Source organism: Alligator sinensis, unplaced genomic scaffold (genome assembly GCF_000455745.1).
Source record: "Alligator sinensis unplaced genomic scaffold, ASM45574v1 scaffold61_1, whole genome shotgun sequence".
In the NCBI taxonomy this organism is placed as follows: Eukaryota; Metazoa; Chordata; order Crocodylia; family Alligatoridae; genus Alligator; species Alligator sinensis.
Window position 1 is genome coordinate 1,778,155 of NW_005841986.1, and position 27,852 is coordinate 1,806,006.

A 27,852-nucleotide genomic window follows, 5' to 3' on the forward strand; every position below is an offset into this window, starting at 1 on the left:
AGGAATGAAGACAGCCCGGGGAGTCCCTGGGCGAGGAGTATTTATTATGCCCTTGCCAAAAAGGGGAGACAGATGGGCTGAGTGACTTAGGGTCACACCAGCAGGACTGAAAGGGGTACCCGACCCCTTACTCTTAAAGGCATCCAGGCCCCCACCTTCTCTCCAGATTTGAAAGGAGAGGAGAGAAATAAAAAGAGATGGCAGGAGGGAGTGCTTTAAAGAAATCTGCCTCACCCAGGAGGGGCCAGGCAGCACAGTGGCAAATAAGCCAGGGAGCAGAAAGCAGAGCAGCAGTTTGGGCAAGGAGCACAGTCTCCCATGCACGACCTCTCCGAAAATGTTTCTGCAAGTTTAAGACAAGCCGCCCCGGGAAGTTACACAAAAGAGAGACTTGAGCAGGATGACAGGTCTACTTACATGAAGCTCAGTGCGCGAAGCTGCAGCCGCTGCTACCCAGGCAGCCCGATAGCTCTGCGCTGCTTTGCTTATGGAAATGCAGAGAAAGGCTGTTTGTGTTTATCCCCAGCTCCGGGCAGCGGGCCGTCCATCGCAGCGGAGAACAAAGCCTATAAGCAACCTCTCGCTCTCCCACTCGCTGGTCCTTTTCAGGAGAGAGGGATGGATTTGCATAGGGCACGGGTTAGCAGCTGAAGATGGAGCGGGGGTTTTGCTCGAGTTGCTGCGTGTTACAAATGGCTGGAGAGACCACACATTCGGCGGAGGCGAGAGCCAGTGATGAGACACAGATTTATGAAGGGCCCTATGGGAGAGATGGATGCGCTGAAGCCAGGGCTGGGAATGTGTGGATAATCAAGTGAAAAGCCTTCCCAAATATGAAGGGGGCGGGTGTGTTCCTGCTAGCTTCAGCAGCATCTGGCACCGCAGACTTTGGGCCGGGGAGCACAAAATCCAGGGGTGGGCAGGGGTGGAACAAGCCACCAAGAGCAGCACCGTGCTTTTCCCATCCCTCTGTGAAGACCCAGTCCTAAAACTCAGGAAGTGACAATGGGTGGACTTTAACTTTGGGCAGGCTTTGGATCCAGGTCCAGCTAACACCTCTGCCTTTAATGGGGCCAAACGACCCCAGTAGCCCACCTGCAGCTCAAGGGCATCTCAAGGGCAAACGGTAGTGCAGAAGCTCACCAGTAGTGACCACATGGCATGAGGAATTAAGGCAGAGGCCAAATCAGCCTGCAAATGAGCTCAAGGGTCCCCTAGCATTGGCTCTGGAGGGTGACCTGGAGATGGAGTGGTCTGAAGGTAAACCAGCACGTTAGGATCATCCTCTAGCCTATTTCTTACGCTTTTACAAAGCTCACAACCCACCTACCTGCTTTCGTGACACAAGTCCACACTCAGAGCCACATGTGCTCCTCTCTGTGACCTGTTCTGCACTGAAATGCATCACTGAGGCTCCACTTTTAGCAACTGTACCCTCCCCAAATGCACAGAAGCCCAGGTATGTGTTTACCATGAAGGAATGTGGACTGGCAAGATGGGGCTTGGGGCAATTCCAGTTTCTGCTCTATACCTCTCAGAAACTTCAATTCACTGTGACCTCAGGTGAGATAGCTGACTCTTTTAGAGTTGCCTGGGGTGGGTCGCCAATAGGGATACATATTTCACCTGATATACACCTCTTCCTGTAAACATTTACGGCCAAGGAATGTGTGTTTATTGGGAAGTAAAGTGAATTAATGGTTAGAGAAGGACAAAGGAGATTTGGCTGATCCAAAACGACTTGGACCTTGGAGAAGATCTTTAATATCCATGTGCTTATTTCCCCCAATTCTAGGATGAAATGATGTTGACGGTCAACTTGACCCTCTCCAATGTTTCTGACACCAATATACAGAGAGCTCTGTAACATGAACTGGGGCAGCAAAGCCCCGAGTAGTGTTCAGCCTCATGATTTTCGGCCTCATGATTTACTAATCCAAAAAAAAAGTAAAGCATGAGATACAAAACCAATAGGAGGACACTTCTATAGAATCACAGAAAAGTAGGGCTGGAAGGCCATTCAGCTCCTGAGGTTGTCTAGTCCAACCCTGTGTTCAAAGCAGGTACATCCCTATCCAAACCATCTCGTATATGTGCTAAAACCCTGCAAACAACCCCGTCACACAACTAATGCATGTAGCCCAAGGTCACCCTAAGCTGCTAAAAGTAAAACATGGGAAGGAGGGCACTGCCAGTGTCCTGCCACTGTAACGTTGTTAAGCACACTTGAAAGGCCCCAGGCAGAGAGCCATGTTCCCCTGCCTGGCTACAGAGGAAGACAATCCCCCCCAGAGTCTATATGAATCTGACCATGGGGAAAAACTCCTTCCTGACCCCAAATGTGGCAATCAGGCTGACCCTGAGGTGTGGGGCAAGACCCTCTAACCAGGGACCTCTGGGTTATAGTTCCAGCTGGAGCACCGACATGCACAACCACAAGGAAAGGGCAGGAGGAGGTGAGTGTAGTAGGGAACCCGTTATCCGCAGCATGCTATATCTATCTCTGCCCACCTACAGTAGTTCTCATATATATAGTTACACTGCACAGATGACAAACACTACCAACTCTCAACCCATACCTGAAGGTCATCTGTATCCTACATCATGCAGCAATGGGGTTATCAGTGGCCTCAAACCAGTGGGATATCAACAGGAGAGCGTCTCAAAAGCATCTAAGGCACTTTGAAGAACAAGTCTCTTTGAAAATCCCATCCTCTTTTAATTATCATTAGTACCACTGCCTACACTTGAGGTAGCCAGACATTTTGTATTATAAGACTCTTGATTCAGTTGCCTAAAACTTTAAACATGCGGGGTAAAAAGCTGCATGCCATGTACCTGGGTAAAAGAGAGAGGTATGGTGGCGGGGGGATGCAGACTTAAGAGGGGGAGGCAGGCAGGAATCGGGACAATCTTAATTCTAACATTTCCCAACTCCTGATTTGGAAACCTTGACTTTGTTTTAAAATAGATGATGGGGTAATATAGATATACACCTAAAGAGCCAGGCAGGCACAGAGGTTCATCTAAGCCGCAAAGACTTGACCTAGACCTGAATTCCCCCAAAGAGTGGGTGTGTTGAAATCTGGGCTCATCTCAAACTTGCACGCAAATGTTGGATAACCAGTGCCTTGAGAGTGGTTGGCTTCAGCTTCCATTGGTGCTGTCTGTTCAATTAATTCCCTTACTTAATGAGCTTGACTGGGCTAGAGATCTCGTTGCCTGAGCAGATCTGTTCTGCACTAAGCAGCTCCAATGGACAATGATAAAAGCACCATCTACTGTCTCCCATTCACTGACAAGATATAATTAATGGGGGGGTTTTGAACAGGAGAGGATGCATACAGAAGAATGAACGCACCTTAGCTCGTCTATAATGTGAGTATGGGGATTTGTAATTTCTTTGGTTCACGGACGCAGAGGATGAATTTTTCTTGAGGTCATCGCCATATAACATGAGCTGTTATCTTCCCAGCTCGCCCAGAAATAAAGTGGTTTGCTTTCTGAAAAGCAAATGTCCAGCCGTTGAAAGCTTCTGCCAACCAAAACTTCGTGGCCTTATCCTGTTTTAATAATCTAAGGCTTCAATCTGCCCTTTCACGTTCATTTGATGTATTCCGTGCGCTGCTGAAATGCCCCCTTCAGACTTCACGTAACTTAAATTCTGATTGAAAATTAGTGTCAGGCATCAAGCCTAGAGCTTTCTCCATGAAAAGTTTAACAGTACAGAGTGGTAAAATATATTTATTTCCATGTATTGAGGAAAGACCACATATTCCAGCCTTTTTTTTTCCATCACTCAGAGATGGGCTTGAGGCCAAAACGGTGCTGCTAAGCTTGTTTTCTATTTAAAGCATTCATTTTTATTAATAACCCTTTACAGCCTACACACCAGCACTGCGGGAGTTGCATTTCCGTGTTATGTCATCGTGGACTGTTATGCATTTAATTCCCATACCCGCAAACCCATATGGACATCATTAAATACGTACCATACAGTATTAAAACTGTGTTCTATAAAGTGCAATTAAAAAAATAAGATCTATGAAGTGCAGATTTTTTTTTTTTCCTCGGGTCATGGGAAAACGAAGAAGGAGGGGAGGGGAGAGAGAGAAAGATTGAGAAAGAGCAAGCGAGAGGAGACTCAGTAGAGCAGAGTTAGCGCACCAGCTTTCTCTGCCTGCAGATCTAGGCCATACTCCTCCTTAAATCACAAAAAAAGATGAACTCCACTGCAAACTCTCACAGGCAGATGCAAAGAATCCAAGTTTTGTATACACTAATGACAACTGCTACATAAATCGCATGACCCTTGAAGCATCTATTGAAAAAAAATTAGGCCTCTATTAGTGACCTAAATGAAGTTTTTCAATAGCAAGAAATAACAGCGGGTCCCTTATCCTGACTGTGGACCGGCTGCTCTGAGGACAGCATCAAGATGTCCAAGTCAAAATCTTGCACTGTAGATTGCCAAATGTGCTGTTGGCGTCACATAATCAGATAAAGTTTCAATCCTGGTTTCTGATGCGGTGATAGAGATGGACTGCCCTGGGCTTGGCTAGCTACCAAACTGTGCCTGTCACTTGGTGTCGGCTATGGGTCAGTATTGTAGGGCAGAGAAGGGCAAAGAAGGAAGCTCAGGAACAACTTCAGGATTTGTGCGCTGGCAGAAATCCCTACACCATCCCTTTTTCCCAGTCCCAAGAGAGGGTCTGGGTTTGGGTTGTTCCCCTGACTGGGTGGTCCCCTTCGTCCATTGAATCAGTCTTTGGGTTTTACATTTGGTCTTCTAGCTATTAGTGTTGGGTCCACTGTCAAATTCATCCATGTGGGTGCCCACAGATGGTGAACGGTAGAAAGGGAGAGATGGGCAGAGTACATTAGAATAAAGATGTAGGGTCCCAAGGGAGAAACCTTGGGAGGAAAAGAGAGGCAGGGAGAAATTTTGGGGAACAAAGTAGAGCACGTGGTGTGGTTTCATATGAAATCTATGAAAATTGGTACTGGATGGCGTGGAGGGAACAGGAAGTGAGAGCAGCCAGGAACCATGAAGGGCAAAGATTCTCCATGTCCTATAAATGCAAGCTAGTGAGGCACAGTCAGAAACAACAAAAAAATGGTCAGACAAAAGCAAGAGTCATGGAGCAAGTTACATTTTAAAAGCGTATTGCACAGGAAGCTACGTGCCAATAGGTTATAATGCAAAGCATTGCAAAATCCTTGGGGCTAAATTGTATGTTGGAAATTTTTCAAGACCAACTATGAACCCACACAAACACATGGACATGGATGAGGGAAAGAGGATGTTTAATAAGGCTGTGAAGCTCCTGACACTTGGTGTTACAAGGACTGAGGGACACAGGGTTGAAAGGGACCTGGGTTATCCAGTGGAGTCCCCTGCTATCCTATAAACCCTTGCATAAACTAGGAATCCTAGAAACAGCCACATTTTTGGCCCCCATGTCTCCAACGTGGAGGCTGGAGGAGCTCACTGCACCTTTCTAGTTTGAATGAATCCTCCTTGAATGTGGGTAACCAGGACCAGGCTGGTATTCCAGGGGAGGAATGCCTGTATAATGCATTAACACTTCCCTATCTCTGCATGGAAATACGCTGATTAATCTATCTTATAGGATTGCATTTGCCTTTTTCATGGCTGGGCCACATTGGCAGCTCATAGCCATCCTGTGGCGACCTAGTACACCCCGGTCGTTCTCCTCTTCAGCCATTTCCAGCTGATGAGTTCCCACCACAAAGCAGATTCTGTTGCGAGTCTGTAAGTGCATTATCCTGCATGTCGTATTAATGTGATCTTCAGCCCATTTCTATTACTCCAGCCTTCAAGCTCATCCATTTCTTTCTGTATAACATTCTGCTGGCCTCTTCCTATTGAAGGGTTGATACATTTTTCTATGGGCATGTCTACATTAGTGAGATATAAGTGAGTTGCAATAAAAACCAGTGCAGTTTGCGCCTGGGTGTAGCATTTACACATGTGCCTGGGACCACAGTACGATGAACTGCATCGGAGCAGCCTTCACTGGCAAGAGGGTCTGGGGGGTCAGCTTGCCAGCCCAGGGCTGCTCTGATCCTGCTCAACATGCTGCAGAAGGACTGGCTGGGGTACGAGGGTGCTCCAGGGTAGCGCTAGCTGGCAGGCAGCACCCTCGTGCCCCAGTCAGCCCCATCAGCGTCTACACATGCATTGCTGTGCGCTAAAAACACTGTGCCGCAGAATAGTACATGTGTATACAAGTACTATGCTACCGTGGTGTTTAGTAGTTTGCTGTGGTCTAATATGGCTGCGCACACAGATGCTGAGACTCCACAGTAAATGTCTCTTGTTGATGCACCCTCTAATGAGAATATACTGCAAAGTCAGAAAGCCTGCCTGACATCTCTTCCAGTTGGTCACCAAAAAAACCCCTTGCTTCTCACATATTTCCTGGACAGCAACACCCCAGCACTACTACAACTCTTCTCGGGCTTTCTAAGAAGTCTCCACTTTCCATCTGATTAGCAGCTCAGCCATACATTTCCAGGCATTGCTCGGCAGGCTTCCTATACAGTGACTTGATAAATCCAGTGAGCTTTGCTACGATGCAGAAAAACTGTAACGTTATGATTATTCTGAAAATTGTCTAACACTTTTTTTCATGTGCTTTGGGTTCACTTACCACAAACCCTGCATTGTTCCCTTTGAAGCTGCAGCTATCTATGTGCCTGTTTGATCACTGAATTGGATCCCTGCGAGCCATCACTAATGCAAACATACTCAAGATAAGTGATGTTATCCAGCCAGACCTTACAGCAAATATGGGCAGACAAATAACTGCTGATGGCTTTGTAATTATTATTTTGCTTCAGGGAGCCTCTTGTTCTCTCTTTGCTAAGATCAAGTGAATGTATTTATGCCATGTCCAATATACAGCTGTGAAATGCAAAGTTCACTTCAATGGCTTCTTTATCGTGTATTAAGGGGGTCTGACAGCTTGTGTGCACACATGCATGTATGTGTGTATATGTACCTATTTTTTAAAAAGCCTTCTAATTGTTAAGAATGTCAAGTCTCTTCTTCCCTGGTTTTGTTGGAGTGCCTTCTGGGATTCTCTGGGAGTAGGGACTACAAACTCTCACACCTTGCAAATGGGCTATAAATATTTCAGGTGAAAATACTGGAAATATCCATAAAGTATTGGCTGGACTCTGCTACAAAAAGCGTGTGTGTGGGTGGGTGTGTACATGTATGGAAACATCATCACCTGGACGCTGCCACCCACAGCAGACAGAAAAGCAAGGATTGTTCTCACGGATTACCATGACACTCTGCAGAGGTTGTCCCATTTCCATCACGTACCCCTGATCCTGAAAACACTCTCACACAAACAGCTGCCTATGGCCCCTGCCAGACATACAGGTAAAGGTGTGATAGGATCTGATGCATGAGCACACAGTCATGCATCAGATCCCATCATGCCTTATTGCTGGTGCAGGGGGAGTCCGGGATTGCAATCCCGGGCTCCCCTTGCACTGGCAGGTAGCAAGATCCTGCAGCTGGGACCTCCTCAGATGACAGGGCTCCTGCAGGGTCTTGCACCACGTGCTCCCATGGCTGGGAGCCCTATCACCTGATCCAGGCTCCCAGCCGCAGGGGTGCACCATGTGCCTCCGAGGCTGGGAGCCCGATCAGCTGTGGGCTCCCAGCCTCAGGGATGCACGTTCAATTAATGGTGTCATAGGAACCAACCACTAAGACACTGCACATTTTTTGTGGAATAACTTGATGCCTTAGTCCTTGTTTTATGACGCCATGAACTGCTTTAACGTGTGTAATATGTGGCAGAGGCCTACGAGTATTGAATGCAAGTGTTGCTATTGAATTCAACGTACTTATAGTGCATAAAATAACCCGCATGCATGGATGTATGGAGGGTCAGGGCTGTAGCGCGGATTCATACTGACATCAGGGTTGGTATTATTAAGATGTATGAAGACATAGCCTCTGGCCCGCAGACTTTTTGGGGCCTCTGGTGTCCTGTTAAGGTTGTTTGCTCACTCATCCAACAGCTTGGATTTCCTTCCACATTTAACAAATAACGGCTTAAAGGGAAGAAAGACGCTGGCTGCAGAACACCTCTGGAAATCTTCAGGGCTCCCAAGAACCAGTCTGCCAGCTGTAACTCTTTTCCAAGTCATTGCCTCTATCAAGCCGAGTGATAATTGCACCTTCAACATATGGTGCTTCCCATGCATAAAACATAATAATCAAGTATGTTTTAAATTAAAACAAAAATGAGGCTTTGCTGAGAGTGCATTATTTGGCAAAACCCAGTCAAAGTGCAGCATTTGTTTGCTACAGCCCCAAATCCTCTGCTCGCTGGTATTATCTCCATGTTCTTTTACGTGCATTATCATCTGCCCATTTTCTTCTGCCAGGCTTAGAGAATGGTTGGATTGAAGACAAGGGGCTCATGAATTTTATGCTCACCAAAAAAAAAAAGGAAAAAAAAACCCCACCCCAGAACAGCCTGTTTATTGTAAAACTGAAGGTTTCTCTGAAGGGGAATGTTGAACAATTGTGACAATGGTGCAGTGGAAACAGCCACGAGGCAGTCCAAAAAAAATGAAGTTGAAACAAAAAAAACAACACCGTAATCACTGTGCAATGCACCAGGGACCAGTCCTTCCAGGGAATGAAGGGGGAGGGGGCGAGATCCTTAAAATGTGTACTTCATCCCTTGCTTAATAATCCAAAGGCACCTCACTTTCAAAGTATCACATTCTTCATAGTCTGGAAGCATCACAAAGCATCCTTCATCAGTGTGGCCTTTTGGCAGCTCTCCTCCTCCTCTGAATGCAAATGCTACATCTGGAAAAGGCAAGACTCCTCTCTCTCGGGCCTGAAAGCCTCTTTTTATCTCCTCTCCTCTGCAGAGCTCTCACTTCTTTCAACCACTCACTCTAACATACTACTTCATTGAATGGACTCAAGGTTTTCTCCTAGCCTACTTACTGTCTGCCTCTGCTTCAAGTGGCAGCACACATTCAGAGTCCCGCTGCCATGGAGTTAACACGGGGCTAACTAGAGACCCTCGACTAAACATCCCACGAAGAAAACCCCCGTTCCGCCCATTTCCACTGAAACAATGGAGCGGGATGAGACAATGAGGATTAACAGTCATCTGGATCATGTTGGCTGGCATTGCCCAAGTCCCCCGCCCGTGCCTGGCCTCTCCCACTCTCAGAGATGGCACTAATGCATCGTGAACATTTACGGCATTGTTCCTGCGAGCCCAACAGAGGCTTTCTTTGTGCGTTGAGAGGACCTGGGAAACAATAGACACTTCTCTGCTGCTGAAACACTTTGAAGCCGTTGGCAGGGGTGAGAATCAGGCTCGTGACTTTTCCCTGCCCCCAACGCATCTCCCACCTTTAATTTAACTGCAAAGATCACATAATCACAGACAGCGAGGGCTGGAAGGGCACTCAGGAGGTCACATCTAGTCCAACTCCCTGCTCCAAGCAGGACCAGCCCCAACTGCATCATCCCAGGTAGATGCATGTCAACTTGAGTATTGTGGAACTTGCCCTAGGGACTTTCAAAGTTACGTGTGTCAGCAGAGAGAATTAGGATTATTTAGTTCGAGAAGAGAAGGCTGAGGTGGGATTGAAACCTGAGGGGCAGTTATAAAGAGGGCAGCGATAGGCTTGTCTCTATAGCTGTAGGGAAGAGGACTAGGAGCAATAGCCTTGAACTGCAGCAGAAGAGACTGAGGTTGGAGATTAGGAGGACCTTTCCGACTCCGAGCGAGGTCAAACACTGGAACGGGCTACTTAGAGAAATCATGGATTCTCCATCCTTGGAAAGTCTCCAAAGCAGGTTAGACAGCCGCTTGACCGGGATGGGTCAGTCAGGGATGATCCTGCCTTGAGATGGGGCTTGACTAGATGACTTCACGAGGTCCTTTCCAACCCTCCTTTCCTAAGATCTCAAGTACTTTCCTGGACTGAGGCCACCTTTGTGCAAGAGGTCCTCCTCCCCTGTTTTCAAGCCATATTGCTATAGTAAGCCCTGTTCCTCCAGCTCACCCATCAAATACCAGCAGAGTACAGCACGTCGGTCTCCACCAAAGGGTCAAAATCTACCCTTGTGCAATATACTGCATCGTGTAGGTTTTTCCCTGTGTTTGGGATAGGACATGACTAGTATCTCTCAGGTAGACTCCTAACATGGTGACTGCTCCACACTCTTAATTATAACTATTAAATACCCATAGTGCCAGATATTTGCACTGCATGTGAAAGACATTGGGCTTGGTTGCACTGCTCCTACTTGTGTCGATGAGCTCTTATTCACCCCACAAATCCTGCTGCCTTTTGGGGGACTTGTGTGAATCAGGGTTCAGCTGGGCGAATGGTGTTGGCACAGAAATCCTCGTGGGAAAGAATGGGCATCCTTACGTAGGCCGGACACGGCATACTGTCGAGCTAGCATTCTGGGAATGCAGAGCAGGGGATGGCTACTGCCGAAAGGTTAGGAAGGGCACATTCCTGGGATTTGTAGGAACAGAGAGGAGGTGTCTGGCAAACAGGAACAGGGAGGGTATGTGAGGAATATGGATCAATGTGGGGGAAAGGATAAAGCTGAGAGCAAGACAAAAATGGAGGAAGCAGTATAACAGGAACATTAGGAGCTTCTGAGACAGGAAGAGAGAAATCTGCTGGGCACGTGGGCAGAAGAAAGGGCAGGGCGGCTCTTGGAGTTGAGGACAAGGAGTCAAGAAGGAGAAAAGGGAACATCAGGAGTGGAGGAAGAAGAGGAGGCCTTTAGCAAAGGTACTTCGGGTAGTGTGGAAAGCTGAGGCAGGAGAGCAGAAGGCTGCAATAATTGAGGTGGGGTGTGGAGACGACACTGCTACAGGTTTCAAGGGCAGGGACAGGCAGGTTGGTGTGGATGTTGGTCAGTTGGCAGCCCACGAGGGGTTAAATTGTGCTCCCCGAGTTCCCACCTGGCCGCCGCTCTCCTCATCGCTCCAGGTACAACTGCAGCCCGAGTCTCGGGGCTCCCCTTCCTCTTCCGGCTGCTGTTTCCTGCCCCTGCCCCAGATGCAGCGTGGCGAGCTGAGGACGAGCCTGGGAGGGGGCACGGGGAGGGCTGGGGGTCACAGGAGTGTGGGGTAGTGGCAGGGCACCCGTGTGGGCAGGACTGCGGGCACGCGGTGCAGCACTGGGGAGGGACAGCCCAGGGGGCCATGGTTGCCCTGCTGTGGCCTGCGCCCCCGCACCCCCAGCTGCTTGGAAGTCAGAAGAAAGTTGTAGAAAGAAGAAGAAGCAAGAGGATTTAGCAGAGGGAGGGCAGCGGTGGAGTGGAGGCTGACTATGTCCAGCCCAAGAAGCAGCAGTTCATGTCCCTCACCTAAAGCCCACTGGGGTGTCTCAGCCCCTCCGTCCACCTGCGGGACAGGAAAGCAAGGCTGTCTCCTTGGCCCTGTGCACCCTACAACCTCTCTACTCTAAAGAGCTGGTTAGAGTTGTCTAGATTTTTGTCAAAGTTGCACATTTCAACTAAAACACAGCGCTTTTCTTTTGCAAAACACTTCAATGAATCAGTGCCGCCCCCCCAACTTATTTTTTTATTTTACCCGGCTGAGTTGAGAGCTGGTCCATGTTCAGAAAAGAGGAAGACAAAATAAACTAGGGTATTTCTCAAATCTGCAGCTGAGGCTCCTAGCAAGAGAGATAACGTTGGTGACATCCCCGACACCAGAAACAGGACTGGGACCAGAAACTCCTTTGATGTGGGACTATAAAGACGGTAACAATATTTGGTCGGACAGTGGCCGACCTGGTGTCATTCAGTCCTCTCTCACGCATGCCTAGATGGAAAAGGGGGTAGTTTTCAATGCTAACCACCCACTATTTTCCTTCCTCCCTTCCCAGTCATTCCAATGAGCCTCCTTTCATAACGCAAAATCTTGTTTTTCAGTCCCAACCCTCAAGTTTTCCTTTTTTTCAAGCTAAAGTACTTGGTAGCTCAGGTTACCAGTGATATTTTGTGGTGGTTCCCAAATGAGCCTGAACTGCTCAGATTTTTCAAAATCCACAAGACGCTAATTGAAAGCAAATGTAATCAGACATATACAATGTTCTGAGGTTCACCACAGTGCACTGCAGTCAGCATTGCTGGAGAGGCTATTAAAACTTCTTGGAGTCGAGATGCAAGCACAGTTTGCAAGAATCTGGGCAGTAACCAGCATTTATTAAATTAGGCTAAAACGCTGCAAAGCCACCACCAGTTCTCGGCTCAGAATACATCTCAGGCTGTTCAAACGAACATCCTCTCTGAGTTTAGACTAATTGTTTTAAGGGTAATGAATGGAAACAAGCAGAGAATTCTGCTTTGCAAGGGGTAAATTCTGTTAGCGGCACACCAAAGCAAATCCAGCGTAGGCCCCTGCCAGCAGCGTAGCTGTTCCAGATATACTCGGGTGTAACAACCGAGAAACCTGCCTTGAAGACAAAGGGCAGCTTTGAGCACAGACGCGTAGCGATAAGCCAGAGATAAGCAACAGCAAATCTATCCCATAAACCTCCTAAGCAAAAATGCAATAATATAATTTTAAAAAGCTCTTTAATTGAATTCCCACTGGCATTTGAGCCTGCACTTAAAAGCGGGTCTCGGGTTATCTGCAAAATTCCAATTAAATCAGAAGCTTTGATAATTCGATAAGTCACCCCAGAGTTTGGAGACAAAACACGTTGTTATTTGATCCTCTGTTTGTGTTTCTGGGGACAGCGCACATGAAAGACGGTCGGCGCGGACAAGTCAAAAGACAGATGGCGCGGCAGTGATTTCACCAATAGACCATCGTGTTGACTCCTGCCCAGACCCTGGTTATCTGCTGACTTTTTGGGGTCTGTTATCTTTTGTATACAGTATCTGCAAATCCCCAAGAAGGCATCTCGTTATCTTGAGAGAGAGAAAGGCAGAGAAAGGCCCGGCTCTATCTCGGATGTGTGTGCTGCTGGAGAATGTGGCGCTGCATGTGTGCGTCTGCTCTGTACCAACAGCTCCTGAGGATGACCGACATCTTTCCTGACCGTGTCTGCTTGGAGTAGGACTCATCATCATTGCACCGACAGGAGGAGTTGTGTAACAAGCAAAATAGCTTAGAAATGAATGGGGCAATCCAACGTGTAACACAGGCAGTGGGAATCATTCTACTTACGAACTTCCATTGGCATCAGCAGACCTAACGCTAAGTGCAAAGCATATAACCAGACTAATAGCATTGTGACTGTGTCAGCAAGGCGGTCCAACTCTTCCTGAGAAGGACCTGCTGAGGGTAACTTTGATTTCCATATACTTCATTCTGCACTTTTTCATCTTTAATCTATCACATTCTTTCTCCAAAGGACACCGCAGAGTGCTAAATGTTAAGGAGAGTCTAGGCTACCAAGTGGCCAGCATATTCCCAAGAAGTCCTCTATTCTTTTGCATGCTGAGGCTCAGAAATACTAAACCCAAAAAAGCTGCAATGTACCTGCTCCGTGCATGTAAGTCAAAACCTTATTTTAAAGCAACAGACGGCATGAGCCTGACCGGAAGCCCATGGAAGTCAATGAGATTTCTGACACCGATTTCAACTGGTTTGGGATCCAGCTCTGCCTGATGTATATTTATATATTTTATATAAGAGTGTGTGTGTGTGTGTGTACACACATATATACATGCACACACACACGCACATATAGATATATAGATGTAGATATAGATAGATATAAATATAGAGAAATATAGATATAGATAGATTATAGATATAGTGAAATATAGATATAGATTATAGATACATAGCGCTCTCTCTCGCTCTCTCTATATATATATCTCCAACCCAGAAACACTATGTTGTGGTACTCAAGTATCACCAGCCATTACAAAAATAGGAAATCCCCACCTAAAGCAGTACTGAACAACCCCACAGCAATCAATCAACAACCCCTTTGAGTACCCAACCTTCTTCTGACTCCATTCAACACATGGGGAGTCATCCATCACACTCACAATCAAACACCCACCGAAACGCCTGTCTTCACTTTTTCTCCCAATGAAGGAAGACAGCTTCACCCGACAATGTTTTAGATGCTCGACACTGAAGTGGCAGATTGGGTTCTTCTCTATTAAACACTGCATTAGTAACCTGACCCATCTAATCCTGGTCTGCGGAGAAGAGACCGAGAAGGGGAGTCTGACATTAGAGGCATTTGTGGTAGCAAAATTCTGCCAGGCAGATCCCGAGGTGCCGTGTCCCGTGCTCTCCCTGACACGGGCAGGAAGTGCAATGTGTGCAATTCACACCCTCCTGGGCCCACACAAAGCAACAAAAAGTGAGCAAGTCCCTCTCCCTCTCCCTTTCCCACAATGCCAGGCCCATCATATAAAGCATGAAGAGAAATAACATCCCTTCTCTAGAACAACCTCCACGTGTTCATGAACTAAGGCTCATCTTCCTGCTCCGTGGAAGGAAGCAGTTGTCTTTACCGCTGTGCTTTCATTACAGGGCTCCTGAAACAGGCGCACCCCTTTTCTCGTGCTGTAAATCAGTTTTGCTGACTTTAAATGAAGACATTGGGATGCCCTAGCTTTGGCTGGATAAAATATTTCAGGAACTGCTAGCTGGAGGCTGATGGTTGCCTGACGTGCTTCACAATACCTGTCCTTGTGGTTTTGCACCTTGTGTTTGATGAGCTTTGAAGCCAGCTATTTTGGTGTCTTTCCTGTCTTGCCTCATTACGCCCCGTTTTCGCTACTGCCTGCTGAATAGTCGTGGTCCTTTGCACGCTCAGATATAACACAGCATGCTCTCCTGGCAGCTTTCAGAGGTGATAGTTCTGCCAGGATTAGCTGATGAGTGTTAAAACATCGTTATGATAATTGCTAATCTCTAGTTTCATCCTGCAATCAAGCTCCTTTAATATGAGGGTCTCAAAACACTTTACAGATAGGAGCCAAGTCTCCCAACCCCTTCCAGGAAAAGGATCGTTTCCACCGTCTTACAGATGGGTGAGAAGGGGCTAAAGGGGTTAAGTGCTTTGTCCGAGGTCACAGAAGGAGTCAGTAAGGGAGCCGGGCCCAGAATCCAACCCCCCTGCTTTAACCACTGAATCGCACTCCTCTGAAGGGAAAACTGTACGGGTGAAGTTAAGCATAAGCCAGTGCTTTGTAATCTATGAATAGGCATCGCCAGGTTATCAGCGCTGATTGTTCCTTTAAGGATATGACTAAAGTACATTGGACAGGAAAAGGCCTCTTATGCCAACAAGCCTGACCTGCAGGTTTCTTGGCCCAAGGCTCGCTGACCTCCTCTGTAGTCAGGTTGGGTCACACCACCATCCCAATGAGCCAGCTCGCTCTTTCACTCCGGGAAGACAAATGCATCTGGGCCTGCTTCTGATCTCGCTGACACTGGTGTAGGTCCAGAGCGGCTGTAGCACAACAGAGAGTGGGATCCCTCTGATGTCCATCACGGTGTATGCGTCCTAAACAAGCCCCCCCTGCTTTGTCAACAGTAAAACAAGGGACAGAAATTCGGACGGTCTCTCATCGCTCCCGGCCCAGAAGGTCCAGCATAAAACTCACTGTGCTCCTCTATACTCTGTGCCTTCTTCTAGCACTACCGTGTCCTTGCCAGGAAACAATGAGCAGATACAAATGCAACATGTTCACAATCTGAGTTAACCTCTTGGTTGTACAATGACAGTAAGAAGGTCTACTGTAAATTTGAACTTTCTTACCCATCCCCCTGTTTGGGTTTTTGCTGTTGCTGAACCTATTCCGTTTACTACATGTTCTGGTTTCCCCCCCAACTTTATTATCTGATATCATCGGCATTTAATCCCGTTTTTCATTTACTGGCCCAGTAACAGAAAGATTCAAATCCTTCTCTCAGCAAAGTTGCATTGTTTGCTAATATTACCACTTCAATATCTCCTTTTTGATGTTCTAATCCAAACCATTTATAGACTGCGAACAAGAGGGGAAAGTCCCATGTGAGACGAGTGTTGAGGAGTCCCGATAATACATTTGCTATTTCCCACTTTTCCCATCTTGGAGAGCGTTTCATCCCCCTGCCTTGTGGCAGCTAACTTCAGATAACAATCTTCCATCTCACGCTTTATCAGAGATCATAAAAATACGAGTCAGTGAAAGCCAGCCCAAGTGTCTTATGCTTCTCCCACCAGTTCTCAGATTACAGAGAGGGTCAGCTGCTCATCGGCTCCACGTACGGCCTGGGATGATGAGTGTCACAAAACTGGCATCCTGCCTGATTACGGTTAAAATCTGCAAAAGCACTTATGTGACTTGGGAGACAAAAATCATTTTTAGGGGTCACTCAGGGACTCGGGGCCAGATATTTAAAAATAATTCAGGCTCCTAATACAGTTAAACTGGAAAACCCCACTAAGTGCCAATGGCACTGAAAATCAAAGGGATTGAGCCCTCAGTGTGACTTAGGCACTACCGACATTTTTAACCTTAGGTTCCTCAGTCGCTTCTGAAAATGGGCCACGGTGGAATTGCAAACGTGTTCTCGACTGTATTTTATGAACAGCTTAGAAAATGAGACGCTCTGGAAAAGCTCCTGCTCCCAGCCATACGCCGAGAGCAACGTCACAACCTGCTCTGTCGACCTGTTTTAACTTCCTCTGGCTGCAAACGATGTCAGAGAAGAACTGGCTGCCCTGCGCTATGGGTTAGGGCACCACTGCCTCACAAGCTCCCAATGCATCTTCGTTAGGTGCAGAGCTTAAAAGAGACTGACGTGCGGACGGCTCGTGCTGTATAAACCCCAACACAAAGAGGAGGCCAGTGCCACAAGTACTGTAACAAGCAACAGAAGCACGTTTCACGTGGCGGGTTCTGCACGGCCGGCCTGGACAGGGACACGAGCCCTGAGTATTTTGGGAAACAGAATTCTGAAGGGGAATAAAAACCTTAGCACAATATTGAATAACGGATCAGAGATGCATGTTGCGTGACCGAGAAAACTTTCAGCAAGACGAGGGCATTGCAGCAACATTACCCTCTTCCAATGCTGACCCATCATCGTTTAGGAGCAACTGATTCATGTTACAGTACACATTGGGCTACCGGTATCCGACAACAGTAATCCGATTTAAATACTATCGTGTTTGTAGATAGAAAAAAAATACTGGTTAAGGAACTGAGTCTTAACACTGGGAGATACCTAGGCTCCTTAGCTTGGTAATGTTAGTTATTAGACCCTTCAAGTATCTGTGTTAGTCAAAGAAAACACTGCTCATGGGCAATCCATCCTGGGTTTTACATTGAGTCTATGGCATCCTAGCACCAGACACTTGGAGTTTAAATGCTACATTAAAATCTTCTACAGCAATCCCTCACGGTTGAGGATGATTGTCCCCCATGACTGTCTTATCTGTGGGTCCAAAGATGACTGATGAGGCTGATCCGGAATTGAAGCCCATGTGTTTCCACGCAGGCTGGGTGACTGGATTCTTGATTCGATCCACGACGCTGTTTCGGCCGCTCCCGCTTTTCCGTCTCCCGTTGTCATCATAAGGTTTCAAAGTACAGAGATCTTTGCCGCAGACCCTTCCTCCATTTGGGGCAGTCCCAGGCCATAGCTGCCCAGGAGTTAATGCTGATGTTGCATTTTTTCGAGCTGACTTGGAGGACATCCTTGGAGCATTGTCTATGCCCTCCTCTTGAGCGTTCACCTTGATTGAGCTGGGAGAATAAAACTGGTTTCGGGAGTACGGAGTCATACATCTGGATGACGTGGCCAGCTCAGCGAAGTTGACGTCAGATGATCATCAGCTCAGTGCTCATGGTGTTTGCTTGTGAGAGGATGCTCACATTGGTGCATCTGTCTTCCCACTGGATTCAAAGGATCTTCTGCAGGCAGCATTGATGGTACTTCTCCAATGACTTGAGCCATCTCCTGTACACTGTCCATGTCTCCACTCTGTACAGTAAGGTGAGGATAACAACTGTTTGATAAAACATGAACTTGGTTTTGGATCTGATGTCACAATCTTCGAACACCCGTTTCCTCAGGCATCCATGGCTGCGCTTGCACGTTTGAGGCGATGCTGGATTTCTCTGTCGAGGTCAGCCTTCTGAGGTACAGGAAATACTCACCGTTCTCCGTAGTCTCACCGTGAATCTGAATTACTGGAGCCAGGAACTGCTCTTTAAGAGCTTGCTGATGGAGGACCTTAGTCTTCTGAATGTTAAGCATCAGTCCCGTTTTTCTGTATGCCTCGGTAAAGACCCTGATGATTGCCTGAAGGTCTGCTTCCGAGTGAGCACAGGCTACAGCCAACTACAAGCCAAAACCAGGGCCACCCTGACCCTAATCATCGAGCTCCAGTACTCTGATGGGGCCGTATGTTAACATAGATGCAATGCAGACATGATCAATAAACTCCTGTTCCATCCCTCCTTTGCCTCAGCTTTTAGTTAAGAAGGGCTTTAGTTAAGAAGTACATTATATATTTGTGCCCCCTTAAAAATTATGTCGCCTACTTAAAATGCTGCCCAGCTTTCCTGAATTTGTATATTGTTCATGAAGTCCTTTATAGGTCTCAGAGGAAAATGCTTTCAGATAAGAAACTTGACTATAAATTCAAATTCTTGTCTGTGGGCCAAAAACAGAAATCTTTTAATTTAAGCCTGTTAGGATCCCTGGGCTTGAATTCCCAGCTCTGAACCTGCTTTCCGCGTTGGACTCGAAACCAGAAGGCAGAGAACTCTTACGTGAAGCTTTGGTTCTTGTTATGACCCAGGCTCATGTCAGCTCAGGGACATGGCAGTTCGTATGCAATTTCCAACACGCGGGATGATAGAAATCTTACTTTTTTCAGACTTCTGTTCTTTGGGGTAAAAATAGTCCCATAAGAGTTTGTTTCTGTTTGATACAAACCCCTGAGCTCACACTTGAATTCAACTCACAAACTGTAGCCTAAGGTTAATTTATTATTAGGACTGCCATTTTTATCATAATGACTTACCAGCTATGGTTGAGTAGCCTTCGAAAGGGAAGCATTTATATTAATCTAGAATGATGGAGGAAGCAAAATTGTCTCTTCTCCTTCAATACAAGACAAATGCTACATTAACGATGCAACCTTCTACTCCTTCTTGGACACAGCCATTCGCACAACTAAACAGCGATTCACATCTGGTTTTGCAGGTGCAGCAGAAGTTCTGAATTCACGCGCTGACACAAGGCACGCGTTGGCTTGAAAGTTACACATCCGTACATGCGAGACGAAACGGTTAAAACCAGTCTCCTTCCTTCCTTATCAGCCAAAACTTCTAGTTCAAAGGTTGTCCTCTGCCCCCGCGGTAAAAGCATGATAGCAGCCCACCCCCACCCCGCAGCTGGGTCAGGAATGCTGGGAATGCCGGTCCCTGCTCTGCTTTGCACTGAGCGCTATCATTAACACGTTCAAGAGCTGACTGCGCTAAGGACCCGTTTTCACTACCTCCGTGATCACCACGTGAGGGGATGTAGTTACGAGACGAATTCTGCTAGCTAGCGTAGGTGGAGCCCTGTGTTCTGTTACACCGTTACAGCCCCGTCTTCACAACTCAACGCAAGCCTCTTTACTGACTTGACTCAGACATAGTGTGAGTAAAAGGGAGCCTGAACTCAACCCACAGAGGAATGACTGCATTGACTGACCCCAATGCCGCAAAGCCATGCATAAATCCATTTCTCCAGGCACCTAAGAACGACCCTATTTCACGCTGCTTGAGCTCCTGAAAAACCGCTAATGCCAAAGATGGATGGGCTGTCCTCCTCCGTGTTGACTTTTGTGACTTAGTCCTAAGGTTAAGATGATGGCGTATGGTACAAACACAAGTGCAGAAACAGGAGTTGAGCAGGGTGGAATAGCGTCACACTTAGTATCAGATCCTATTCTACTTATTAGGCACCTAAGAGTGAAATCCTGGACACACTTAAGTCAATGGGACATTTTTTTGGCCACCTAAGTGCCTTCAGGTATGTCTACACTGCACCTCCAAGGCTCTCAGGGAAAAACACACTTGAAAACATTTCTCCCACCTGCATTAACCAAACCTAGAAGTAATCCTGGGAGTGCCTAATACAGCTGATCTTGAGATTTTGGCCTCTTGCACACTTCAGAGTAGCCACAGGGGTTGCTGCCCAGAGCAGGAGCAGGTGGAGAGGCTGTTTTCTAGAGCATCACCTCAATTTTGAGAGCACCAGCAATGTAGCACTGAAATGCCTTTAGGAGCTTAACTTACAAAACCACAGGGTTGGAAAGGACCTCCCAGGTCCTCTCTTCAACCAGCTGGACAGAAGCAAGACTTGCTGTTCCTAAGCTATTGCAGGCAGGTGAGTTCAGCACCATATCATCCAGTCTCATTGACCTCAGCTGAGTGAGGCTGCTGTCCTGTGCAATTAAAGACGATGTCTTAATGCAAAGGCACAGAAGGAACATATTCATGTTGTACGGGTTTCCTAAATTTACAGTGCTTGACTTTGCAGCACTTACAGTCTATTGGCGTAGTTTGCTGTGGGTTGTTCATATACCAATGACAACTCTAAACAGTATCTGTCCTGAAAGCCCAAGGAAGAGAATTACGATGTTATGGCCTGAGTAAGACCAACTCCAAGGGCTGGCTGAAATGTTCCTGAAGACAACTGAAGGGCATGACATGGGAGCAGGAAAGGGGACGTTTGCTCTTCTTCATGCGCGATGATGGCTGAGGTTCTGATTCTCTGTGGATTTGTCTGTGGTCTGGACACTACACAATGGACCTGCGAGTCACAGATCTCCCCTTGCCTTTCACTCAATGAAGAAAAATACTGTGCTGTTTCCATTGGCTTTTGCACTGTCGTTTAATAGGGACCGATCTCCACTCTCAACAATATATCTTTTGTGAGGAGGTCTCTGCAGAAACCTAAGACACCTTCCCCAGGATCTGTTTGCTTACAGAAGACGAGGTAGGGTTTGTTTAAACTCAGCTAGATTTAATATCTTGCAGACACTAGCGAAATGAGATTCATTTAGGGTGTCCCCCCTTCTCTATTTTCCAATTTATTACCATGTTGGAATAAGATACTGGTACCAGCTGAGATACTTTAGCCCCTGCTACAGAAGGACTGAAAAGATCCTAAAGCATTCAGATACTGCAGCGATGGGGACCAGAGAGCTGTGCAAGCTCATGATTAACGGTAGGGTCCCTTGGCTCCATTTCAAATCCTGCCACTAGTTCCCCATGTAAGCTCACTTCTTTGTGCTGCAGTTTATCTGGAAAATAGGAATAATATTTCTCAAGCTCAGACATGAGTTTTAGGATGCACTTGATGCTTGTGAAGCCTGCTTGGGTTCTTTGAGAAGAACCGAGTTTAGCATGCAATAATCCCCTTATCACGGGGAGACCCTCCTATGCTGTTTTCTGACCATAGGGCAAACAGCTAAACAGTGAATGTACCATCTTGTTTTATCTGCTCAGCATAGACACACTTCTCAAAGAGACCCAGGGAGAAAGAATGGGGTGCTCCTTTTTTGAGGTCTCCAATTATAAAGCTAGAGAGGAAAAAAAAGGGGTTGATTGTATATACAGTACTTGGTTGAGTGAGAATTGTAGCATTTCCAGTGTTGAAAGCAAGTCACGGTTTTAAAAATGTGGCCCTTAAACTACAAACATCGCACTCCTCCTCACTGAACCGGGAACTGGGAACCTGAACCGAAGCCCACTGAAGCTCGTCCAAGTCTCCCGCTGACTTCAGTTAGCTCCGCGTTAGGTTTCACGTTGGCTGAACTGACTCAGAATCCAAACCAGCTTCAAATACTCTCTGGCCCTATCCAAAATGACCACACAAACAGCGCTGACAGCAAATTAGGCTGATGTGGTTTACAAGCTAGTTTCAGTGTAGTAAAAGACGTCAAAATCCCATTAGGAGGTAAATGTCCCATTGATACAAAGTTGTGTGCGCTGCGGTGAGTTGGTGAATAATAAGCAAATAGGAGAAGAGGAAATATAAGACACAGTTTTGGGGCTACCAAATACCAGTGGTTGTCAGAAGCAGTCAGCATCCTTCTACCGCGAGTCAAAGGAACCAGTTCTCCGAATTTTAGCTGCGGCAAATCAGCCTGTCTATTCCATCAGAAACGGGAACTTGCCCCACAACTTCATTTTCGCTTCCCACTTCCAGAAAATAAATTCTCCAGAGACATGGACCAGATTCACACTTGGACTCCAATAAAGCCACCAAGCATCTGTGGGACGGAGTACATTGAAAGAGGCAGCTGGTAATTATTAGCTGATCTCTAGCGGGCAGGATTTCCCACTGCTGCTGAGCCAATGCTCTGGAGAACTGAATGCCTCCTTGGTGATAGAAATCAGGTAAAAATCAGCCAACGGGGACAGGTTTTTTCATTACAACTCTGAACAAGGAACAATGGAAGAGTGAACAGGGAGCTTCCAGAAACATGGGTACAAGACTGGTTTGGGGGCTTGGTCTAAACTTCCCCACGTGCATCCTCCTTCAGTTTTACCTAATTACCAAGCCGCTCCCCAGGGAGCCAAAAAATCTGCTCCCCCCTCTAGGGAGGTAATCAAGACAAATGAGCTTCCCTGCAAATGAAGGGATTGTGAGACTGGAGACTTACTCTTTTGGAGGGTTCAGGTCCTCTGGTCGAGTCTCAAAGAACCGAAAAACTTCATCGCACTGTGAAATGTGAGGAGGGAGCCTGACCAGTGCCTAGAAAGGAAAAGAAGCAAGGGAGGCTTTAGAGACATCACATTTACAAGCATGTTCTTCAGCAAGACAGAGGCAAGTGCAAATTTCGGGAGCATCTCAGCAGAACCACGTTAACCGGGAAAAGGGGAGAAGCCAGAAAAGTGCTTTGCTTGTTTCCATATCTGAAAAGAAAGTGTGTGAAAGGCATTGAGTGGATCCATACCTGAAAAGAAAGTGTGTGAAAGGCATTGAGTGCAAAATTATACTGTGTATGTGGACAAGCTCAGGGAGGGCTGGCTTGGCCTTGGATCCATGGGCAAAATTCTGATCCAGCACTTTATGTCCTGATCCATTATAAAGGGGCAGGGACGTGTTTGCCCAGCACCTTGGGTTGTATACAACTAAATTACAATAATGATTATCTGCAAATTCAGCTTTTGCTACTCTAGCAGAATTATTTGTCCATAAGCCTTTCCTTTGTGCATTACTGAGGGTAGAAGCACGAGGCATTTGCTCGTAAGTTAATAGGAACGAAAGTTTGATTAACGGGCTGGAAAGAAGGGCACAGAGGTGATTGCTGCGGCACAAAGGAGCCTTCACCGTAGGGCTCAGCATATAGACGCTCTCTGCATGGTACACATATGCAGTGCTCGCTGGGCTCAGCAATCAGTACAATCTGTTGGGCAACCGCAATTATATTTAAGTCTCCTGGAAAGAAAGCAGTCAAACGGAGGAGGTACAGGCCAGGATGTGTTCAGCGAGCTCTCCAGGCTCCATGGCTCGGTGGTGGGGAGATCAAACATCCGTCCCAGGTAATCTCCAGCGCAGGAGCAGCAGCTCGCACATGATTTAGGGACTTAGGGAAGTGGGCAGCAGAACAAGGAGTTGGAACTAAGGTCCTATGGAAACAGACTACATAGAAAAATAGCACTGATGATGAGGCCCTTAAGGAGGCAACCCTCTTCAAGAGAGCAAGACTACTTGGCCCTTACATCCATTGAAAATAGGGTAAAAGACCTCACCTCCCTTTTGGACAATCTTGAAAGTCACACGAAAAAGCACATTAGCACTAAATCATGGGCATGGCTGGATGAATGGGCATAGACCAGGGGTGCTCAACCCCTGGCCTGCAGGCCAGATCCAGCCACTAGCACTGTGTCATCCAGCCTGTGGGGCTCCCCACAACCCCAACAGGTGGGGGGTGGGGGGGCGCAGGGCCCCTTGTCCTGATCCTGGGGCCCACTGACCAGCCCTGCACCCCTTATCTGGTCCACAGGGCCAAAAGGTTGAGCACAACCAGCATAAACTAAGTGGTGACAGATCTGATTTACCTCGGTCACACAAACATGGTGGGGCATGTTTGAAACCAGAAGCCAGGGCAGTGCAATGTGGTTAGCAGTCGTGTTTTGCACTGAACTGAACTCAGAGACCTGGAATTTATTTCTGCGAGCATCTCTCCTTTACAGAAGCAAGGAAATGGTGAAACGCTTACAAATGCTGATCTAATACTGCATTCCCGCAGTTCCAACTTGCCAGCTTCAGTATCTATATCCCTATCTTGGAAAGGTCCAAATTTCAGATGATACAGCTTCCTAGGAACCCGCAGCTGTGCATTTTCTATGTGAGGTACATTCACGATGTGAAGAAGGGAGATTACATTTGGCTCCAGCATATCTGTGGATCCAATGACAGTGGCCTTGGTAAAATGTGTGGTCACTAAAGGACGAAAAGTAATCCCTTACAATAAGGAAGCAATGTGAGGATGCACAGACTGGAAACAGCCCTGTTACTGCAGTGCTGGGAACAAATAGGCAATGTATTCACAGGTCTTTCAAGGTGTTGCATACAAAACTGAATGGCAACAAACAGAACCCCAAATGTCTGTTCTGGGATAGTGACACCCCAGCCCCTGCTGCTGCACTGTTCATGTGTGATGGCTTTTTTTAAGAAGAAAAATAAGCTTTTTTTTTTCCCCCCCAGCCTCATTCTCCCTCTCTACAAGCAAACAGACATGTCTGGACTATTATACAGACGACAGAATACCTGCCTCAGAATAGCAGTCACTGTAGCACTAGGAAACTGGATTGCATCCAAAAAGGAAAAAAATCTGAGTCAGAGCGATGTTGTTCAACTGCACCACAAAATGGGAATAATCAAGACCCACAAACCTCCCCTGTTCAGGCAAGAGATAGAGCCCTGCAGAGAGGTAACGCAATCGACTGAACTAAGCAAGGGCTTGGGGGCCATCGGCTCCTGAGACCCAGTGCTCACTCTGCCACCGACTCCTCTTTGATCTTTGGCAAGTCATTTAATCTCTTTCCATGCAATCTGTGTATTGCTTAGATCAGTGATTCTCCAGCATGGTGTTGCAGCACCCTGGGGTACTCTGAAACCCTTTCAAGGGAGCCACGGGGTGTAACACAACGTTGCACTGTTGGGTGTGCAAACATGATTCACAAGATAAACCCAGAGATTTCAAATAGGAATTCATAATGTCAAAAACATTCTGTCTTGTGCTCTCTTGAGTTCTTTGCAAGGGAAGCTGGGGTTAGATATTAGGAAGGACTTTCTCCCTAGGAGGGTGGTGAAGCACTGGGACAGGTGACCCACAGAGGTGGTGGACTCTCCATCCTTGGAGGTGTTTAAGACCCAGCTAGACAAAGCCTTGGCTGGGAGGATCTGGTTGGGGCTGGTCCTGCTTGGAGCAAGCAGTTGGACTAGGTGTGACCTGCTCTTCTAACCCTAATTTCCTATGATTCTAACTGCTCTATTATATTTCTGTAGTCAAAAAGCAAGTGAAAATACAGAGCTGCTGTTTTCTGAGGGGTGCCTTGAGTTTAAAAACGTTGAGAACCCCAGGTTTAAACTACCGAGAGAGGGCATTTGCCAATTTTGCTGGGCTGCTGTAGGGCATGTTGTACTGCTCCAGAAAGCCTGTTTTCTAAACCAGAAGCAAAACAGCTGTGTCCATATAGTACAGCAGGGAGACTAACTCAAATGAATGGGGACGAGCTAACTGGCAGTCACTCAATTGTGCTAATTAGCCTGCTCAAAATATGAAGCATATGCAGCTACAGTGCTGTCTTGGGGAACAGCCTGCCTGGGGCAGCACGAAGCGCTTGAGGACGCTACCACATAGCCATGCCCTTAACTAGTATCAGTTCTGCATTTTGGAAAGCTATTGCTCACTGCACCCTCAATCTCACAGGGGTCCATAGGGCATTTCCGTTGAAGTTACTATGACACAGATAGCCACTGTAACCAGGAAATATAATTATTACTCAATATCCAAATGTCACTTGGCCCTGGAGGTCTGTTTAGCAGGCTCCAAACACCAGACACCTACAGAAGTGGGCTCCACTTCCATATGAGCTGAGGATATTCAGCCCTTCTGGCCACTGACTTACAGTAGGTGCTTCAGGATAGACAGGAGCATCAGGTAGATCCTCAAATGTAGGAGAATGACACGGTATGTGCGTATAGCCTCTACACCGCGGGGGAGCTTTTCAAACCTCAACTCGCAATCTATCACCCTGTGTCTGACAATCTGTGGGCATCTGCAAGGAAAGCCAGTAGGTCCTGGCTACAGGGAGAACGGGCATTTCATAAGCATTTTGCTGACTGGGAAACACAGATCCTGCTGGAAGTCTGTTTTCGTTAGCTTTGTGATCCCACTTCACAACTTTTCAAAGCACACGTCGGGAAATGGGGGGGGGTGAAAGCTGTGTACAGTCGGGGAGTTCAGGTCCGGGCACTGAGAGACATCAGCTGCATTGTTCATTGCCACACATAGCTCTCTTAAGCAAACATACGACACTCCACCCATTAGTAACCCAAGTCTAATGAGACTTCAGGCAGGGAACAAAAAGAGCATTGAAGCAGCAATGCCACATTTAGCCATTACTATCACACTGCAATAGGAAAAAGCCAGATTCCAGGAGCTGGAGGAAGGGAGTCACTTCCAGGACAAAGATACAACAGAGCGAAGGAAAGGCTGTAGGGCAGGATTAAGGAAGGGAGGGATCTCGGGGGGAAAGAAAGAGAGGACAACAGCTAGCAAGAGGATGAAAAGCACACGGCTGACTGACACTCTTCTTAGAAGTTGGAAAACGTGTAAATTATGTCATTAGACGCAGAGTGGGGACCAGTATTCATGGGGAAAACATGAGAGATACAAACATTAGTGTGTGAAATTCAGTTCTTGCTGGCTGCGGTCAGGAATACCACGGTCACCTGTTCTTTGCGTCGAAGGCACCAGTGTGCTGCTTGTGCCACTGAAACACAGCCAGGGGCCTCTGGAGCAACACGGTCACATTTGCGCTCCAACCTGCAATGCCCCGGGGTCTCTCCGAGGCAGTTTCGAGAAAAACTCAAATGATATTGGATCAGCTGTTTCTCCTAGTGAGGTGGAAGAAGGATGGCCTGCTTGCTCAGGTTGAAGGAATTCTTATCTCAGTTTTTCTGAGACCCTTCAGCACCGGCGTGCTTTGAAGCAGAGGCTTGACATTTGGCTAGGCGTTCACCCTGCTGCCAGGGATGTGCCTCTTGTACCCCCATGAAAATCTGTCCAAATTCATCTGAGTTACGTTCATCTGACTGCACATGTGCTTGATAAAGTCTTGGCTGAGTTCGGCAGCTGGATGCTCTGTAGATCCCACCTATGCACATGCTTCACTCCCACCTAGCTCCTGTATGCTATCTGAATGCTATATGCACCATCCCTGCATGCTAATACAGTGTTGCAGAGGCTAATTAGACCTCTCCTTGGCCATGGGAGGCTGATGGGGTCCTGAGGACCAGAGCTGTCTCCCCTGGACTCTGAACATGCTCCCTGCTGGCTTCCAGGCAGCATGGAGGAGGATGCTACGCTGATGCTAATGCACAGAGGACAGGAGGTGGACTGGGAGTAGGGGGGAGTCTATCAGGGCAAGAAGTGTGCGAGTGGGATGAGCCTAGCCCTAAGAGTTTGTGGGGAGACCTGGGGCCCGTGCGGAGTGGAAATTGGGATCAGCTGATAAGTTGGGGAGTGAGCCCAGGGTCTGGCTGAAGAGCTCAGGGAAGGAAACTGGGACTGCAAAGTGGGGTGGGA

At 47.2% G+C, this 27,852-nt stretch overlaps 1 protein-coding gene across 1 annotated transcript in view; it reads right to left on the minus strand.

Moving 5' to 3' along the window:
* SH3PXD2A (SH3 and PX domains 2A) overlaps nt 1–27,852 on the minus strand; it is a 304,812-nt gene that overhangs the window by 148,140 nt on the left and 128,820 nt on the right. Inside the window, 1 exon segment of the mRNA XM_025201204.1 lies at nt 22,693–22,784. Coding sequence (XP_025056989.1) covers nt 22,693–22,784 — 92 coding nt within the window.